The sequence below is a fragment of the Clinocottus analis genome, unplaced genomic scaffold (assembly GCF_023055335.1).
Source record: "Clinocottus analis isolate CAN_PGR_092001 unplaced genomic scaffold, fCliAna1.0.p SCAF_23, whole genome shotgun sequence".
Lineage (NCBI taxonomy): Eukaryota > Metazoa > Chordata > Actinopteri > Perciformes > Cottidae > Clinocottus > Clinocottus analis.
The window spans coordinates 3,890,106-3,908,638 of record NW_027175965.1 but is presented as its reverse complement, the minus strand read 5'-3'; the positions used below and the strand labels follow the sequence as shown (position 1 = coordinate 3,908,638).

Sequence of the window (18,533 nt, the reverse complement as noted above, 5' to 3'; positions counted from 1 at the left end):
CTCACTGGAGTCAGATGATGGATAGCGCTGGCTTTGTAGCATTGATCGTGTTACCTGTCGGTGCAGTGGAGGAGCTCCTGGATAAGCTGTCCAACTCAGTCTCCAGTATCTCACCTACTTTTAGAGGCCCTTCCCTGTACGGCAGGAAGGCTTCTGTCAAGGGCGGGGAGCGATTGTGTCTTTCAATGCTCAAATTGACTCATTTAACCTTGCTCGTCTCCGGTATTATGGTTCCACTTTTCAAGGAACAAACCAAATGCCACAGTTAAATTAGTTTCAGATCGGCTGATTGCCAACTTCCTCAACAAAAAGAAACTCAGTGTCATTGGTGTTCTGCCCACAGACTCTGGCGCTGGGACTCTATTATCAATTCAGCCATGTGCAGATCTACCGGTTTCTACCCTGTACGCATTTGATCACATTCAGAAACTGCAACCTTAGACAGTTGAACACAAACCCCCTCGGGCCACTCTGTCCCGCCACTCTCTCTTTCCTTCCAGTCAGTACTAGCGTTTTTTACCCACTTCTTGAATATCCCATGTGCTTCTCAGCACCTGATAGGACCGCCAGAGACAGTTGTTGTGCCCTTGGTATTCCCGCCTGACATCTCCACGGCAGGTCAGCCTCTCTGCGTGTACGTCGCCTGTTAATTACAAGTGCCTCTATTGTCAGCGTGTCAGTGGTCGGGGGGAAGGCCTCTATTCACGTGGGCTATTTTTGCCGTAAAGCTAAAGCACTGTACAGCTCTAGCAATGGAGACCTGAATAGCCCTGACTCATGCATGCATTGTCTTGTGAGCCCACTGTGTAGAAGGCTTTGTCCCTCCTCACTCTATGCACAAGCACCAAGAATTTCTGGTTTTCTCTTTTTGCACGTGTCAAATGGGTCTTTAATATGTTTTTTTTTTCTAATCCTCTCAGCAGTTCATTTGGCTCACACTGTGTAGTTGCAGAAGGCTGTGAGGAATGAGCCGTCACGTTGAGACCAATCCCACTCAGATTGCGACTACAATGGGAATTCTCCTTCTCTCAGTGTAACTACATCCTCAATATATGCTAGGGGTCAAATTTGAGCAGAGTTTTAATGCAGGAGCAAAGCTGACTTCAGGGAATCTCATGCCTGCAGCCAGTTGTGGAAACTGAGTACACTAACTCAATTACAATAATGAGGTACTTGTACTTTACTTGATACTTTACACCTCTACATCTCAGAGGCAAATACTGCACTTTCTACTCCACTATATTTTTTGACAACTTAAGTTACCTTGCATTTTCAGAGTCACGAGACAAAATTAACAAATAAAAATATGATGCCATATCACAGGTTCGAATGAAATTAGCCAGCAATTAACCAGCTAATTTACACAGTAAGCTAAATTAAAACGATCTGAGTACTTCTTCCACCCTTGAATGTTAAAGTGAAAGTTAAAGTTGTAAATTACATTGTGGACTCCATATTCCAGATTAAAGGCAGTAACTATTATAACACAACTACCAAAAATGACCAAAACGTTGTCTTGCTTTTAGTCCAAGTGATGCAAGCTGCAGAAGAGGGTAAGAAATGTGTGGAGTATAAACTTTGACCTGCTCAGTGGTGTAAAATTGCAGAGCAATAACCACTTTAGTTGGTCAGCATGTTGAGCTTTGTATGTGCAGACTGTGGGTGCAAAAAGCACACGCTGTTCTGCAGTACGTGGAAATCATGGAGTCATAATCACCCAGTAAACTGTTGGTTGCTTGTTTATTTTATTCAACGTAACAAAGCAGAATTCCAAGAACAATAAATATAAATTCATTAAATTAATAATGCGCAACATCAGTTAGTGGACAAGTTGAAACATTGCATTGCCCTTAAAATAACAATAGTAATCTGTGAAAAACTTTCCCTTTTGAGTTATCAAAGTGACATGTCTTAAATACAATTAAATAAAATGTGCTATTAATGAAATGCTTGGATTTGGTCAAATTTTCATGAGGAATTCTTCGAGCTGAGAGCTCCGATCGGTCCGCTCCAGTACGGTCCAGTTCTTGGGAGTCTTGTCAACGGAGACTCTGTATTTGCTCCCCCCCCCAGTCCTGTTTGTGCTCTCCACCACGTGCGCCTGTCTGCTCACAAGGATCAGTTTCCTGTAAAGGTGTCCTTTCTCGGCAGGGAAAGGCACAGTCATACGTTGGAAATCCTGGAACCCAGACTGCTGAGTCACTCTTCCTTGGCCCACAAGTTCACCCTGACTCGGTAAATTTGTTGGAACGTTTTTCTTCCTTGTGTTCTTTTTTTTCCCCTGCCCCTCCCGTCTCCTTCTCTCTCTCTTCAGGGCATTTCCAAAAGGAGTCCAACACAGACATTAACACAGGTCTTGTGCAGTTACTTTTCCCCCAATGCACACAATACATTATTAATCCAAGCCGCTTCATCGGTCGGGCAGGTTGATAACGGGCACCCACTGGTCCAAACAGCGGCTTTCCCTGCAGAATCTGGTCACTTTGCTCAGTGGCGGGTCCTTCCACAGTGACGACTGAGGATTCTGCAGAAGAGAGGGACAAAATGCATGTTAGCTTCAGCAAACAGATAGAAATTGTTCTGATTTGCAAAACCGCAATCAATGTCAATGCACATGATTGAAGGACACTTACGGTAACTAGAACGCAGTGCAGGTCCGTGGGCTCCCCTCCAGCTTTTACTCCTCCCAGGATTTCTGCCAGACGCTGCATGTTGCTCACCCGCAGGATGTTGATGTCATTCTCGCAGCAGAAAGCCTGGATCAAGGTGAAGTGGATCTGGAGAGCCACGTCCTCCTCGTCGTCCGTGGCCAGCAGACACAACACCACGTTGTCTGGGTCCCTGGAGGAAAAAGACGAGACAAGAAATAAGTCTCCTGTTTTTTTGTTGTTGTTTTTTTTTTTTTTAACTCAGACGAGTTCACTTAACTTTGAATTCAAACGCCACAGTTGTGGTCTTATTGTTAACTCACGCATTCAGGGACTTGGCTGCCTCGTAGACGCCCACGGTGGTGCAGCCCTGAGGCAACGCAGAGCTCAGGACCTCCTCCAGCGCGTTAGCCACCGATTCCATCCTGAGGGACAATACATGTATTATTTTAAACACTCACGAGCACTTAAACAACTCAGTAGGTGACGTGTCATTTTGACTAAACGTGTCATGAGTCATCCCATCACTATATCCACGTGTTGTACGTAAGGACTGAACAATATGAACGCGCTCTGCAACACATAATGCAGCGGTGACCCCGAAATAACGAGCGCTAGCTTGAACACCGTTTAGCGGAGTTAGCTGGTGGTTTGACCGACCGCAGCGCTTCGTGTCAACCAGCTATAACGTTAACGTAACGTTACTGTAACGTAACATATAAATGATAATTCGCAAAAATGACAACCAGAACGGTCAGTATGGATAAAAACATTACTTTACACAGTTAGTTAGACTAAACTGTCCTGGTGAAAGTATTTGCAACGGGTTTTAAAAGAAATAGTGCCGCTCGCGACGTTCACGCGAAAAACAAGTTCTCAAAAGCGAAAAAAAGATAAATGGATTAAAAAAAAGTGTAAAAAAAGCTCACCTTTCTGACGAATTATCTCCACTGGTTTCTTCAAAAGTCATATTGCACATCCGAGCGGCTGGGTGCTGTATAATATCCAGAGCAACAACACGGACAGTGTGTCTCCTCACTGAGTGTCTCTCGGTCTGCCCGGTGCCGGCGCGTCCAACGTTTCTAGTAGTAAACCCCACCGCCGTGCCCGCGGCTCATTTGCATAAACCGGTCCAGTTGGTCACGCGGAAAAGACGTGGTTCACTTGCCGCTTTGTCTTTGGGGATACAGCGACGCCCCGTGGCCGACTGAGGAATCGCAAAGTAAATAAATAGCTCGGAAATTGATTAAATGGGAATTATAGGAATTCTGGAGTGTCTCAAATGTACCAGCACACACACAGATAAGTAACCAGAAGTGAGCCATTGAATTGGGATTTTTTTGTTTGTTTGTTGTGCTTAACATTACTTATATTTTTAGAGATATTATGTAATATGCATTGATATGGATAGGAGGATAGGATAGGATACATACATTATTAATATCCCCAAGGGAAAATTTGGTTGTGGCCGCAACAATCATTGTCACATATAAGACATTTAAGTAAATTAAATAACAAAAGTGCATACATGCAAAGTATATGGAGTGTGTAAATACATTATATACAGTGTATATATGTAAATGTTGCATTAGTTTACTTGACCACACTTATCATAGACAAAAGTCAAAAGGCATGCGAAGAAACAGACTAATACAAGCTGTATAAGGCACATGGGATTGCAGGATAAAATGGAAATATCCACATTGTTAATGACAGTAAGAACATAAAGGTGAGTGACTGTACTGAAGTGTAAAGTAGCCCTGAGAGTGATGCACAGAGTATTGTGTTACAGTCCATCTTTTATCCGCACAAGTAGTACAATAGCTTTCACTCTATGCAACGAGGGACTTGAGCTGCAGCCTCAGTGAGTTCTCACACCTCACGTTGTGGTCAGAGCGCCTCTGCTGGCAGACGAGCGCAAACCTTCAGCGTCGGAGTGGTCGGCGCGGACTCAGAGTCAGTTTCACGACGCCTTCATTCCCGGAAACATCTCTAAAAACCGACCGGAGACCAGCTCAACCCCCAAACTCCAAATGACCGGCTTTGGCAGCGCGCTGCATCTTCTCTACCGGCAACGTGGCAACACTCAGTACTTTAAAGTTATACAGTACGTCCCCCCCCCCCCCTACCACACACACACTTACACACGCACACGCATGTGACCTACGATCTGAGGACACGGGTAGTCATGTGGACTTTACACCGAAAGGACTGAGTGACAGAACTTTCTTTTGCTGGAAGTAGCCTGGAGGTGGACGTGATTTCCTCTTTTCCTGCCCTGCGGGACTGCAGCTGTCAAACCTCTCAGGGCGTGCTCCACTGTTTACTCTCTGCTCACTGACCAGACTCTGGAGCTGGGACACACAATGCAAATAGAGCGCAGTTGAAGGATTATTGATACCCTGAATGGTATGATTTTGATTTTACAGCATCCATTGGTAAGTTTTCCTTTCCCCCTCTCCTCTCATTGGATCATCATGTTTAGCACCGCTTCCTGTGCAGCAACAACACAGTGATATATATGAGTGAACTTTATCCTCTTGTTATCATGCCGGCTCGTTTATCAGCTCCTGTTGTATGAGCTTCCCTGGAAATGATGTGGCAGTGCTGGGTGTACTTTGACTGCATCGGGCATGTGCTAGCAGCAAGAGACTAAACAACATTTCACTGTGAGTTTACTTTACTTCCCCCAGGTTTTGAGGGAGGCAGATCTCGTGTCAAGGGGTCATCATGGAACACAGGGGTCACCCGCGGCCCGACCCCGTCCACCACTCTTACAGAACTAAAGACAGAGACAGGTATCCTCAGCAGGACAGGGACCAGAGCTACCAACCGCCGAACCCCAGAGAGAGGGACAGGCACTGGGCTCAGATGGACGCCCGCTACAGGGCTCACTACAGCAGTCCTCCTGCCGGACCGGAGCAGTATCCTCACAACGCTCAGCAGTATCCTCATGGCTACGGCCATCCGGAAATCCAAAGACCCCAGTCCAGGTGTGTAGAGTAGAGCTACTGTGCATACAGCTCTCCAAAATTGGTTAAATTAAATGGGCATCATGTCATCTCACACTGATTTCGGTTATTACACGGATCGGGCCGCCATGACTGCAACTACATCAAAAGAAAATGTAGTTTGCAAGAGCAGGGTGGTGCAAAACCCTGGCTTAAGTGTGTGACCCATTTGGGTTGAGTGCATGTTTTTACTTCCTGCTGTTTAGTGCATGCTGGGATACTTACCTGTCACCATGATAAGGGTAAAAGAAAGTCAGAGGGGAGCTCTGTAGATCAGTGTTCGCAGTGTTCTGCTCTCTTTAGAGGGAAAATGAATGCGCTGATGAAACGAGAGGCCCTTTTATTTACAGGCATGGGTATGAGTATCCCCCCTACAGCCACTGGGACTACAGAGACCACTATGGTTACTATGACCAAGACTACTACAGGGGACAGCGGGGACGACAAGGTACAGTGATACAAGAGAGCTCTGTGCAACGGCAGAGCTCTCGTGAGCCGCGCTACGTTTTACATCTTGGTTGAACAAGCTTAAAAATGAGCTGGTGCTTGTTCCCATGAAGATGCCGGTCCGTGGGGGGCACAGGACTCCTCGAGAGCGGCCCCTCATCATGACGGACCCTACAGGCAGGCGCACTCAGGGAGCTCCTACACTGACGAGCACAGGTGAGCTGAAAGGTTACATCTCTTCTATTGATGGTAAAATATTGATGAATAAAATTCTTTATTTTTTTGAAACATTGTTTGTGATGTGCAATCTTTGCTGTGGTGTTTATGCGTAACATTTAATTTTGTTTTAACCATACAGTGCCATTTGTTCATTCATTTTTCCATAATGTAGTGTATACAAATCATAATACCTTTTATTTGACTAATGCTCTTCTTAACAATGTTAAAAGTTGGTCAGACATGAACGTCCGTATACAGCAGTGACTGAAGTCTTCCTCTTGACATGCCGACGCCGTTCATTAGGGCCGTTTTATCCTGTAAAGACAAATTGTTGCCTGCATCCTTTCAGGTATGACCAAGGCCGGGTCGACTCCCAGCAGTACCTCAACCACTACGAGGACAATCCCTCCAGAGACAACGAAGAGGTGTCCTCTTATTACCTGGGCACATTGGAAAGCTCCAAACACTCGGGGCTGTCCTCCAGCAGCTGTGAGCTGAGTCAGTACATCAATGGAGCGGAACACAGCGAGCCCGTCCACCAATCGGTCCACGCGTCTGACGCAGGTGAGCGTGCCGTTCGTTCTCTCTCGCCGCACGCAGGGTTTACCGTGACGCGCGTTGTGTCCTTCTGTGCTCCGCATCTCCTTCAGAGCACTTGCAGGAGCATCTAGTGTCAGCACCTCTGAAGTACTCCATCCCTCATGTGGTCGTGAGCTTCGGGCCAGCGGGCCAGCTGATACGGGTCACTCCAGGCTTGTCCACGCGGGAGAAATTCGGCCAGCTGGAAATCCACAGTCTGGAAGTAGGAGTGACACTAGTCCATTAGAATAAATATTATTAGATTGTCTTCGTCCTCACCACTAGGGTTGTATTCATGTCCTCATGCCTGCACAGGTCATCCTGGGTGAAACAAAGGAACAGCAGGAGATGAGAAACTTCCCAGGGCCCTTAACCAGGTATTGCCACTAAATGTCAAAAACCTAAAAATGCTATTGGTCTTGTGAGACTTAAAGGGGTCGTGTTTAAAGCTCTGTGTTGGACTATTGTATGTGCTTTGCTTTTCATGTTTCTGAAAATGTTTTTGAAGAGAAGATCTGCACAAAGTGGACGCTTTAGATTTCGCCCAGCAGAGGGCGACCGCCTGCATGAGCGCTGACGAGCTGCATGACAAGAGCTCTGCTGCCCTCCTGTGGAGTCTACTGATCCTGCTCTGCAGACAGAATGGAGTATGTGGATCATGTCTCCTAGTTCCATGCACACTCAGCATCCAACAACATATTTCAGTGACCATTGTGTTTTTTAAATTTAAAATTTAATATGATCAGGTGACAATTTTCTGTTGATATCCGTTGTTTCAGCAAATAGTTGGCTCGGATATCGCAGAGCTGCTGATGCAGGGCTCACATTCTGATGGAAGCTGGGAGTCGGAGGCGCCCACACTCATTGACTTCAGTGACGGTGCAACTGCTGAAGCATCACCACCCATGGGAGATGACCTGCTCACGGGAGACAGGAGCGGCTTCAGCTCTGAGACCTCCGAGAAGGCCCTGTACAGCTACACACAACTGCTGCTGGCTGGGAGAAAGAAGGTTGTCCACTTTTTTTTATTTTTTACTTTGTCTATCCATTATATGTTTATTATTTATTTAGTTTCTACACTGAAGTAAAAGTACCAAGACCACAATGTAATAATATTCCATTCCAACAAAAGTCCTGCATTTAAAATCCTAAAAGTAAAAAATTGAAGCGTTGCTAAATGTAGCGCAAGCATCAAAAGTACTTAAGTGGAGTAAAAGGTGCAGTGTTTCCTTCTCTGAAAGGTAGGGATTTGTAAAGTAGCATAAATAGGAAATAGTGAAGTTAGAAGCAGATACTGCAAAAGTCTCCTTCCAGACTTGTACTTGACTGAGGGTAATTACTGGTAATCTCAACTAAACTCCAAATACCATAATAATATCGACTTAATCTTCAGGGTGGGATTTAAATATAATTTATACTCAAATAATAATGTGCACACAATAAAGGTGCTTAATGCAAAATTCAGAGGATGCCTGCAAACGGCCCTCAACATGGTCGCTAAGGTACCGATGCTGACAGCTAACAGTGTTTACCTGCGGAACTGCAGAGGGAGCGCACAGCTTCCGTGAAAACATTTTTAAGTATGATTTGTCACATCTTTGTCACCATTAATCCACTATATCTTTACTTAGCAAAAAACTGTTCGTTGCTATATTTAATGCTGTAAATATCTAATAGAGAACCTTGAAATAGTTCATAAGGCACCTGTCAGGACGCACCCATTATCTGATTGGTCCAAAAGCACTGCGTTCCATCTTCATACTAGTGGCGTTGGATGTCATACTGTGGGATCTGAGCTTTTGTCCGCTCACACTTTACGTTGTGGTTTTCAGGAGGCCTTAGAGTCAGCTATGAGCAGCGGCCTGTGGGGGCATGCATTGTTTCTGGCCAGCAAAATGGATAACAGGTCCTACACCACTGTGCTGAACAGGTGAGAAAAGCCATTTGTACTCGACTCTCCACGCAAGCCTTGATTGGTGCAGAAATGCTCCCTCTGACAAGAAACTTGAAATGTGGACACCTTTTTGTCACTTGAATCAGGAGTACATTCTCAGTTTACTGTGTTTTTCTCACCAAGTCTACAGGCACAGCTAGTGTATGAGGCATTTTGACATATTTGTGTCACAGGGTATTGTAACTCCTTTGTTACTTCTTTGTTGTGCCATGATGCACACTTACCCAAAGAGCATTGTCCCCATACACAATGGAAAAGGAGCCTTTTCAGCATTCATGGCCCCCGTAGCGTGAATCCTCCGACTTTGGTGACTCCTTGACCTCTCCTGTATCCTGTAATCCTGTCCAAACTTTACACTACTATCGTCTGCAGTTGCACTTTGTGTTTAGCATACATTATACCGGCCAAATATCAGCATGTTGGCATCGTCATCGTGAGCATGTTAGCATGCTGACGTTAGTTATTACCACAAAGCTCCACTGTATGCTAAATGTAGCACTGGCTGTTAATTTGTGGAAGATAAAATTATCGTTCAATTTGTTTGTACAAAAATGTATTTTACTTTTTTATGAGTTAAGTCAATTACGTGAAGAAAAATGTGAAAAATCAACAGATGGCACTCGTACAGTGATTGCCTGCAATCAGAACTAAGAGAGGAAGACGCATGTAACACTTGTGACTTGTCAAGTCACGTGGCTTCCCACACCCCTGCGTCTAAAAATAATTCCCTTTATTTAGAACCTGTGGAAGGTAATTATAGTTGTGAGAACAAGAGGAGAGGAGCCCTCTGGAACACTTTAACTTGGCTTCCTGTTCGTGAACGTTAGATTTTTCTGTACGAGGAGACAGGTGTGATGGCGTTTTTTTCAGTGCTATTTCTAACATGTGTGTGTCAATCAGGCAAAAGTTAAATCTATTAATAAATCAGTAGTGATTGCTTATTTCACTTTGGTTATTTCTGTTTGCTCAGCGTGATGAATGACATTACATCATTACACGATAAAGCACTTAACTTAAGTTTCTGTAAACTATTCATCATGTAACCCAATCCAGTTTTAAAGACTATTTTGGATTCCACAGAATCTTTCCCAGCAGCACATGCCACTGAAGGAATGCCTGGGGGAGGGTAGATGGCCAGGCAGATTTTTTTTTTTCATTTGTGATTGACATCAGCATGACGTGTCACTTCTGTGCAGAGCAGTAGCAGCCATGACGCTCTCTTTCTCTAACTGATAAGTTATAAAGGTGCGCATTGAGACGAACAGCTCTTTTGGCAGGTTTACAGGCCAGCTAACGGCCACTGATCCCCTCCAGACCCTCTTCCACCTGCTAACTGGGAGAATCCCTGCTGTGTCCATGGTAAAACATTCAGCTCATAACCTCAGCGCACATATCCACACTTGCAGTCATGGCATTGTTAAGACATCGGTCTGTAATAAGAACCATGTGCTGCATGCTCTATGCTCTGTGCCCAGTGCTGCGGCAATAAAAAATGGGGCGACTGGAAGCCCCATCTGGCTGTTATGCTCTCCAACGAGACCGGAGATCCTGCCGTCCAACGGAAGGCCATCGTCACCATGGGGGACACCCTCGGTACGGGCTCACCGACTGACAGGTTGTCCAATGTTGTCTCTGCGCCGGTGCACGACCTGATTGTTTTTGCGTCGCTCTTCCACGCGCAGCCTCCAAAGGCCTTATACATGCCGCCCATGTGTGCTACCTGACGGCCAGCGTTCCCTTCGGGGGATTCAATCAGCAGGCAGAGAGACTGGTGCTTCTGGGAAGCAGCCACAGGTAAATGTCTTGCTCCTTGTTTGAACTCTTTGTTTTAGCTACTGAGTTTGCTGACATGCTCTTGCTTATGTTTGGTTTGCCGTGTCCTCCCCTCTCCTTCAGGCAATCCTTTGAATACTTTGCCACGAACCTCGCCATTCAGTGCACTGAATTATATGAATACTGCCAGACACTTGGGGGCAAAGGCCTTTCACTACCACCCTTTCAGGTAGCTCCCATTTACACCAGATTACTGCAAAGAAAGAAAGAAAGAAATAATATCATACACACAATTCTGTACACTCAAATCTGATGCCAACATTGCTGCGTTGTGGTCAGGTGTATAAGTTCCTGTATGCCAGTCGACTGCTGGACTGCGGCCTTGCATCGCAGGCTTTTCATTACTGCGAGGTGGTGGGACGGGCGATCCTCAGACAGAGGGAGCTTTTCTTTGTGCTGACTGGAGAGGTTATTAAGGTATTCACACATGCTCCTACACACACACACACACACACACACACACACACACACATTATGTCTGTTTCAATTGAGTACTGTAATCAAAGTGATTCAATGAGTATCAATTCAGGTCTACATAGACGTACTTGCACGTGTGTGTCCCTTCTCCTGCAGCTGTCCGACAGGCTGAGACACTCTGAGGGTGAGTTTAGTGAAGCAGGCGTTAGCGGAGCCGGGCAGGAACCCGACTGGCTGAGACAGCTGCGTGCTCGGCACAATGCTTTACAGGTGAGCTTCTTTATGGCTTTAATAAAATATGGTGGTAGCTATGTGGTTCGAGAGATTAGAGATGGTAATGTCTGTATTGGACCAATGAACAGTCTATCACTTTGGCCCAGTCTGAAATACTGGAATTGTAGCTTCAGTGAGCTTTACTGGAACCTTTCCATCTAGCGCCAGCATCAGGTTAAAGTGTAAATGGTTTATGACCAACTATCTGCAAATCTAACAGCATTCCCATCAGTCTTAGCTGTACTGTGGTGTTGAATGCTACTTAGCTAATGTTAGCAAACATGCTAATCTGAGTCTGTGAGCGGGGCCGACATTATACCCGCTAAGCATCAGCATGGAAGCATCGTCATTGTGAGCGCGTTAGAATGCTAGCGTCAGCATTTTGCTCACAGTATTGTTGCGGCTGACTCTTGTTTGTCTGGTTTACAGTGAGACTATATAAGTGTCTACATTTCTTATTTTTCTCAGACGGGGAGTTACGACTGTCCTGAAACATTCCAGTCACCTCCTGAGGGAAGCGCTCTGGCTCATGAGGATGACAAAGTGTCCTTAGGTCATTTTACTTCAAATGATGCAGCTGTATGGCCGGTTTCCCACTAGAGAGTAGTGTCTGTTGCGCTTGCTTTCTTGTATATCTGCAAGACAGAAAAACTCAAAAGAATTAAAAATGTTGAATAATGGTTATTCTACAGAATCGCACTCGGATGACCTAAACCGTGACATCCAGAGTCCAGAGCCAGAACTCCTTTATTACACAGGCATGGGGGAGCAAGCTAACCTTGAGCATCAAATTGAAGGACTCACTAAGGAATTGAACGCGTTGTCGTGGGACGATAACAGAGTTCAGGACGGGTACGAAATGGGCAGCAACATGCCTAATCCACGTCTGTCAGCGACGTAGAGGAAGCCATTATTTCTGATGTGATAGCCATTGCTAATAGACCATTATGTCACCGGCCTCTTCCTGCTGCTTGTCTAGGCCACGCGCCAATCCTCCGATGCCAGTACCGCTGGTTTATGCTCCCCTAGCGCCCACAGGGACAGCGAGCCGAGCCTTCTGTTATCATAACACAGATAGTGCTGAAGTCAGAGCTGCCTTGCCACATTGTCCATCAGCAGCAGAGGGTGAGAATCTAATGTGAGATCATTCCTTTCTCCATTCATGTTTGTACTATGGGGAGTCGGCTTGTGTGTGATGTTTTGGGGATTTCTTCTGCAGGGGCTGGGTCATCCTCTGGAGCAGGCCTGGTGAGTAACCTTTGAAGTGTTCTTACAGATAGAAAAGGACAGCACACTCCTGTTTTGATGTTTCGTACATGATCGTTTCCTGGATTGGATTGATTGGGTTTATCCTAGACTGTGTTTTCAAGATTTGAAACCCTTTTAAACGCACAGAATATTGTCAAATGTTCCAAAAAACGTTACCTGGGTGCGTGTCTGTTTTTCCTCTGAAGATGGGGGTTCAGATGCTTGACGTCAACGTCAGTCAGGAAGTGCAATACCAGCAGAGCGTCCAGCAAGGTTTCAAAGGCTCCGAGCAGACCAGCGAGCCCCCTAAACAGGTGGGTCACCAGTTCAAACCACAGGTGTCAGGGTGTCTTTTGTCGGACCTGGGTCTCATTCTCTCTGTGATTAATGCAGAGCACCAAAGCCGGATGGTTTAGCGGTTGGTTCAAGTCGAAGCCCAAAGATGTTCACGAGGAGAGTTCAGGGCAGAGAAGCCCGGCTCAGATGGTAAGTGTCAAATAAATCAAAATTATGCTGCTTCGGCTTTAATTTGCCGGTTTTAAATGTATGTCTTTGTCTGTTTTCTCAGGATCTACCGCCAACCACTGGCTTCTGTCCTCCTCCCCCGCCTGCCATGTTTCCATCTCAGCCTTCCTCTGCTGGCCTCAACCCCTTTTCAAGGAAAGCAGGTGAATTATAAACCTATTTTAACAATATTTCTGTTAAATTTCTGTTTATTTTTTCTAAGTTAAAAATATCTCTCCCAACCTCTACATTCTTCAAATGTCAATAGAGGATTTCTGAGGTCACTGAGCTGTGTTCCTGCTGTGTCGCGGCCATTAACACAGTTACTCATTCAGCAGCGTGTCCAATTTCATATTTGGGCAAAAACGCAGTCAGGATATGCGTGACATTTTACCTACATTAAGCTATGTAAATATATCTATGAATAGCTGTGTCTCCTTCCTCCTAGGCCAGCAGCTGGGGTAGAAGCCCTTTCCAGACCGCCAGCCTGTACCACAGGTAAATGCGGTTACTGCAAGAGAAATATATCTGCACCGAATTAAAGGGCTCACGTAGTTACTTTGAAACCTTTTGTGTTTGTAGGATGTGGGGGATATCAGACCACCTGTCAATCACAGTGCATTTATCTCTAAAGAGAGCCTCACCTGTGCTTGAATGAACACCAATAATATCTCCCCCCCAAATCACCCCTCCCCCCCCACACACACACACACATGTTTTTAAGGATGTCCTTTCAAACCCCCACAGCCGTGCTTCACCGTCATGTTGCATATTCGATACAGAAATACTCTGGGTGGACTGGCATAGTAACTCATATTGCAACAAGCACATGTGCTGTCTAGAAGCTGACAGCAGGGAAAAGACCAGCGGATGCAGGACATATTTGGGGTAAGGGATATCTATATTGACCCCAATAACCATTTATGTACAAGAGTTTTGATCAGGACGACCTGAACTGCCACGCCAGGTGCTGCAGGGGAATTAACTCAATTTAAGTTATGTTTAGAAGTGTAAATCCATGCATGAATCCCCTTTTTTATGATCCACACCACTTAAACACAATTGGCGAACAATTTAAAAAAAAAAGAACATTCAAGCACAAATAAGGTGCGAACTAAAATGTAATCCGATGTTGTGGTTTATTAGCCTCACAGAAGCGATCCAAGCAGTGAGCCTGACTTTGCAAAGCTGCTAAGTTATAGCAACAGTGTGAACATCATCTAATTATGTTAACCTTCTGTAAAGGGAATTGTACTGTATGTAAGACATTTGAGTTATGATGCTACCAAGACGGATGACACCGCGCGGAGCGATGGACGGACCTGTTCCAGACCAACATCCCCGACAGCCAGCGAGTATTCACTTATTGGATTAAACTGTTTATGCGCTGATAAACGCGACGCCTTCATTTGAGAACAAGCTTTATTAATAGCCTTATTATATAAATGTATGTGCCATGACAGAGCTAATGTAGGCTCCTTTGAATGTATATAAACACACAGTAATATATGCTATTATTACCGTCACTTTCTTTTTTTCACATGCCTTTGTGCTCGATGTATTCCAGTATTTGTCAATGCTTTATTTGTTTGATTTTTTGTATTTTGTTTTACTTCTGTCCCAGCACAGGGATTAATTACCAGTTTAGCAGAGCAATTTTGCCTGCCATATTAAATAAAAACATCTTGCCAAGAAAATATCTGGGATTCCGATGTAGAGCAAAGGGACAACACAGCAGGTGCAGCCGGCCTCCTTTTACGATTAGTCGGCAGTAGCCAAGTGTGGCTGCGACACCGCCTGCCAAGTAATGTGTCGGGGCATAAACACATTTAGGATGGATAGCTTTTTTGAAGGACCATTTCAAGTGGCATCCAAAAGAATCCCTTTCGACTGGAGGGATTCTGACTCGGGTTACAGGCCTATTCTACAAATGGCATGTCTCATTGAGTAATTCCCCCAATGAATGTTTTGAATGTTTTAACTGTCTCGTTGCACAAATGTGATGCATTGTTGTTTTAAATGACCCCTCCGAGAGCAAACAGTATTATTGGTTTGAAAGAACAAAAGCTGAAGACATTATTTTTTAAATGACCATTTGGTTAACAAAACGTTTATTAAGGTTAATCTTCAGACATAATCTAATAACAGTTGTTGTTTCTTTTGTATCCGTCAGAGGTAGAGCACCTGCATGCTCCTGTTTAAAGACTCTTGTACTAAACATGTTGTTTATGGCAATATGACAAAAAATGTCCCGAAATGTAGACACATTTAAAAGGTTCTCCTGCATGGAACAAGATGTACTCCGAAAACAAAATAATGAATACAAAGCACCGTGACGATAATTCAAGAAAGCAACAACACACTTATTGGCTAACGTCCCTGACCCATCAAAACTCATTAACGTGTCACAGCAATGTGCCTGGAGGGGTAGGGAGGGGGGGTTATGACTGGCTCATGGATGCGTTTGGGCATGTCTGTTGCAGCAACAGCTGCTAGTGTGGCCAAGAAACTTGCTAACAAAAAAACACCTGCACCTGGGAATAAGTCAATATTGACGAAGCTGTCATTTCCATGTGCACGGTGGGCTCTGATGGGCTGAGAACATTAAGCTGAGGCTGTATTCGGGCATATAAATCTCCATGTGGCCATGAAAATCGGCGCGAGGAAGTAACTGGTTTGTCCCATTACGAGGACAGAGTGTGCACAATAATCCTACATACGTACCATAACAGAAACAGACTGGTACCCTATGACTTTGAATGGATCCAATGTGGATGAGTACAATACCTGTCTTCAAACTGATTCAGACATTCGCGTCCCTGTGTGGTTCAGTACGTGCTGTGCGAGCTTTGCGGCACACTGGAAGGACTTGTCGCACTGCACGCACACAAAGATCCTCCCAGCACACGTTTGCTCCTGGTGAAGCTTCAGCGTGGCGAGGTGGCTGAAGTTCTTGCTGCAGCCCGGGCAGCGGTGGGGTTTCTCTCTGCTGTGGACGTACTGGTGACGCACGAGACGGGAGGCCATGGCAAACGCCACGCCGCACTCGCCGCACTTGTGAGGCCGCTCTCCGCTGTGGATGGCCTCGTGCTCGGTCAGGTTGGACGACTTGGTGAAACACTTGGAGCACACCGGGCAGACGTGCGGCCGAACGCCGGCATGGGTCTTCTGGTGCTCGACCATGCGGCTGGCTAGGGCGAAGGCTTTGCCGCAGTCGGGGCAGGAGAAGGGCCTCTCTCCCAGGTGCTTCCGCTCGTGGCGCTTCAGGGAGAGAGGCTTGTTGAAGGTCTTGCCGCAGTGCGCGCACGGGAAGGGCTTGTCGTTGGTGTGCATGTTCCGCTCGTGCTTCCGCAGGTCGGAGGAGCGAATGAAATCCTTCCCGCAGGCGTCGCACACGTAGGGCTTTTCGCCGGTGTGTGTGCGGATATGCTTGCGGTAATCCGAGGACCAGATGTAGGTCTTGACGCAGAAGGGGCAGTGGTATGGCCTCTCACCCGTGTGGAGACGCTTGTGCTGCTGCAGCGTGCCCTGGTGGGAGTACGCCTTGCCGCAAATGTCGCACACGTGCGGCTTGAGGCCCGTGTGCGTTTGCAGGTGACTCTGCAGGTTGCAGAGCTTCTTGAAGGCCCAGCTGCAGTGGGTGCATTTGAAGGGACGATGCTCTTTGTCCACTCCATTGCGTTTCTTCATTGCGACCAAAAGTCTGGGGATCTTGTCATCTTTGCACTTTTTAAGTAGTTTCGTCACAGAAGGACTGCTCACGTTCTTCTGTTGGGGTTTATTCCCGACTCCACCTGGAAAATATTCCTCGACATTTAGCTCTTTGAGCTTGGATGCCCTCTGTTTGTCCAAGGCATTATTTTGAATCTTACGGCTCCTGAGGCAGTTGCTTTCCTTTTTTAGCGCAGCGTCCAGGAGCACTACATGAGATCCACATACTTCAGTGTTCTCAGTACGCTTGGTGTATTGCAACAGTACCCGACTGCTGTCGTCCGGCTCGTCTCTGAATCCTGTTAATTCTCCAGGTGAAAGTTCAGCAAACTTCTCCACGAGAGACCAGTTTGGCGTCTGAGGATTCAGATAAAGGATCCCGGTGTCACAGCTCTCTGAAAGTGAGTTCACGCCACAAGTGCCACTAAATGCAGCGTCGGGCTTCGTACGCTGAGGGTCCGTTGGGAGTTGTTCATCTGAGAGAGACGAGGCGACAGAATGCCTTTCTTGGTGTTTCCTGTTACTTCTCTTTTCAATAACTGGCCTGTCGACCGTCCGTGGGGAGATTTCATCAGCCATTGGTCACTTGAGGTCATCTGCATCAAATAGTTTGCATGAAATCATCTGCATGCATTTGGGGAGTTGTGGACAATGAGCCGCCTTAAAAAGACCTGAAAAATATAATAAAATGCACAGAGCATGTAGTTACATCTTCATTTGATACCTATAGTGAGTCTTTATCATAACTTCTATTTCTCCAATAAACATTCATATCATATGAAAGCGCTTACGCGGATTTCATTTCTTCATAGTGCAAGTATTACCGTACAGGCCTGCATGCTATACTTACTTTGCGGCTGCATCCACCAACGACCTTGAGTATATCCTTCACATAGCATTGCATCTTACAGTCACGTGGCACATTAATTGCGAAACGTCCAATAAATGTTCCTCCATAGAGTGTCAATATATTACCATTAAAAAAAAGAGAAGAAAAAATGGAAAAGAAGTCAGGCTCATGAATGTTAACTTCCCACTGGCACCATTTCCCTGAGCTCCTTGCTCAGCGGGCTCCTTCCAGCAGGTCCAGGAGATGCCGCGCAGATACCCTAGCCCCGGGTCATAAGGGAGATGAGCTCTCGGTGGTGTTAACGGGCGGAGTTTTGGCAGCAGCCGTGTGCGGGTCTTGGTCAGCATCTATCCTGCTAGTCAGCAGTAGCAATGACATCTCCTCAGCACTGGCTCAGCTTACCTCTCACTGACTTAGCTCACCGCCTGTTTGCATTTAGCCTGTTGAGAAGGTCTCACGGAGACCGAGAACTTCAAGCCCCCCGTGTACAAACACACGAACTGTAACCTTTTGTTAGCTCGAAGCCTTCATGCTTCTATGAAGACGTTTTGGCTAACATTTGGGTTTCTCAACTGTTGCTGTTTAATTTAATTTATTCCTGGTTTCAACGTGTAGAAACATGGTTTATAAAAGACGACGTTTAAAAAGTTTAAACACAAATACGTCAACTCGTGTCCTTTCGCCGTACCGGGGTGGCAGCGCATTGATATTTTAATGAACTTAATAAGTTACAAGGTCTCGCGTGAGTTAATTAATTTAGCCAATTAAAGCAAATGTTCGAAATGGCATCTTATATGTAACCTGCATTGCGTTGCATCACTTTGCTAGTAACGTGTTTC

At 45.7% G+C, this 18,533-nt stretch overlaps 3 protein-coding genes across 3 annotated transcripts; 1 reads left to right on the top strand and 2 right to left on the bottom strand.

Moving 5' to 3' along the window:
• Positions 1 to 1,726: 1,726 nt before the first annotated feature.
• On the bottom strand, positions 1,727 to 3,717 carry gadd45ab (growth arrest and DNA-damage-inducible, alpha, b). The gene is made up of 4 exons (XM_068590110.1): positions 3,578 to 3,717; positions 2,972 to 3,073; positions 2,634 to 2,841; positions 1,727 to 2,524 (listed from the first exon to the last, which is right to left on the bottom strand). Exons 1-4 carry the CDS (start codon positions 3,625 to 3,627, stop codon positions 2,411 to 2,413), a joined length of 474 nt encoding a protein of 157 aa, XP_068446211.1. The 5' UTR covers positions 3,628 to 3,717; the 3' UTR covers positions 1,727 to 2,410.
• A 1,274-nt stretch (positions 3,718 to 4,991) lies between these two features.
• sec16b (SEC16 homolog B, endoplasmic reticulum export factor) lies at positions 4,992 to 13,825 on the top strand. The gene is made up of 25 exons (XM_068590095.1): positions 4,992 to 5,086; positions 5,342 to 5,641; positions 6,010 to 6,107; positions 6,220 to 6,322; positions 6,675 to 6,889; positions 6,976 to 7,127; positions 7,220 to 7,281; positions 7,413 to 7,551; positions 7,684 to 7,914; positions 8,737 to 8,834; positions 10,136 to 10,217; positions 10,334 to 10,451; positions 10,541 to 10,652; positions 10,755 to 10,860; positions 10,971 to 11,108; positions 11,265 to 11,378; positions 11,850 to 11,934; positions 12,074 to 12,233; positions 12,361 to 12,506; positions 12,601 to 12,629; positions 12,836 to 12,943; positions 13,023 to 13,115; positions 13,198 to 13,297; positions 13,582 to 13,631; positions 13,716 to 13,825. Exons 2-24 carry the CDS (start codon positions 5,379 to 5,381, stop codon positions 13,596 to 13,598), a joined length of 2,769 nt encoding a protein of 922 aa, XP_068446196.1. The 5' UTR covers positions 4,992 to 5,086; positions 5,342 to 5,378; the 3' UTR covers positions 13,599 to 13,631; positions 13,716 to 13,825.
• Positions 13,826 to 15,228: 1,403 nt separating this feature from the next.
• znf648 (zinc finger protein 648) lies at positions 15,229 to 17,920 on the bottom strand. Its single transcript, XM_068590102.1, has 2 exons — positions 17,695 to 17,920; positions 15,229 to 17,515 (listed from the first exon to the last, which is right to left on the bottom strand). The coding sequence occupies exon 2, from the start codon at positions 17,421 to 17,423 to the stop codon at positions 15,927 to 15,929; it is 1,497 nt and encodes a 498-aa protein (XP_068446203.1). The 5' UTR covers positions 17,424 to 17,515; positions 17,695 to 17,920; the 3' UTR covers positions 15,229 to 15,926.
• Positions 17,921 to 18,533: the final 613 nt, after the last annotated feature.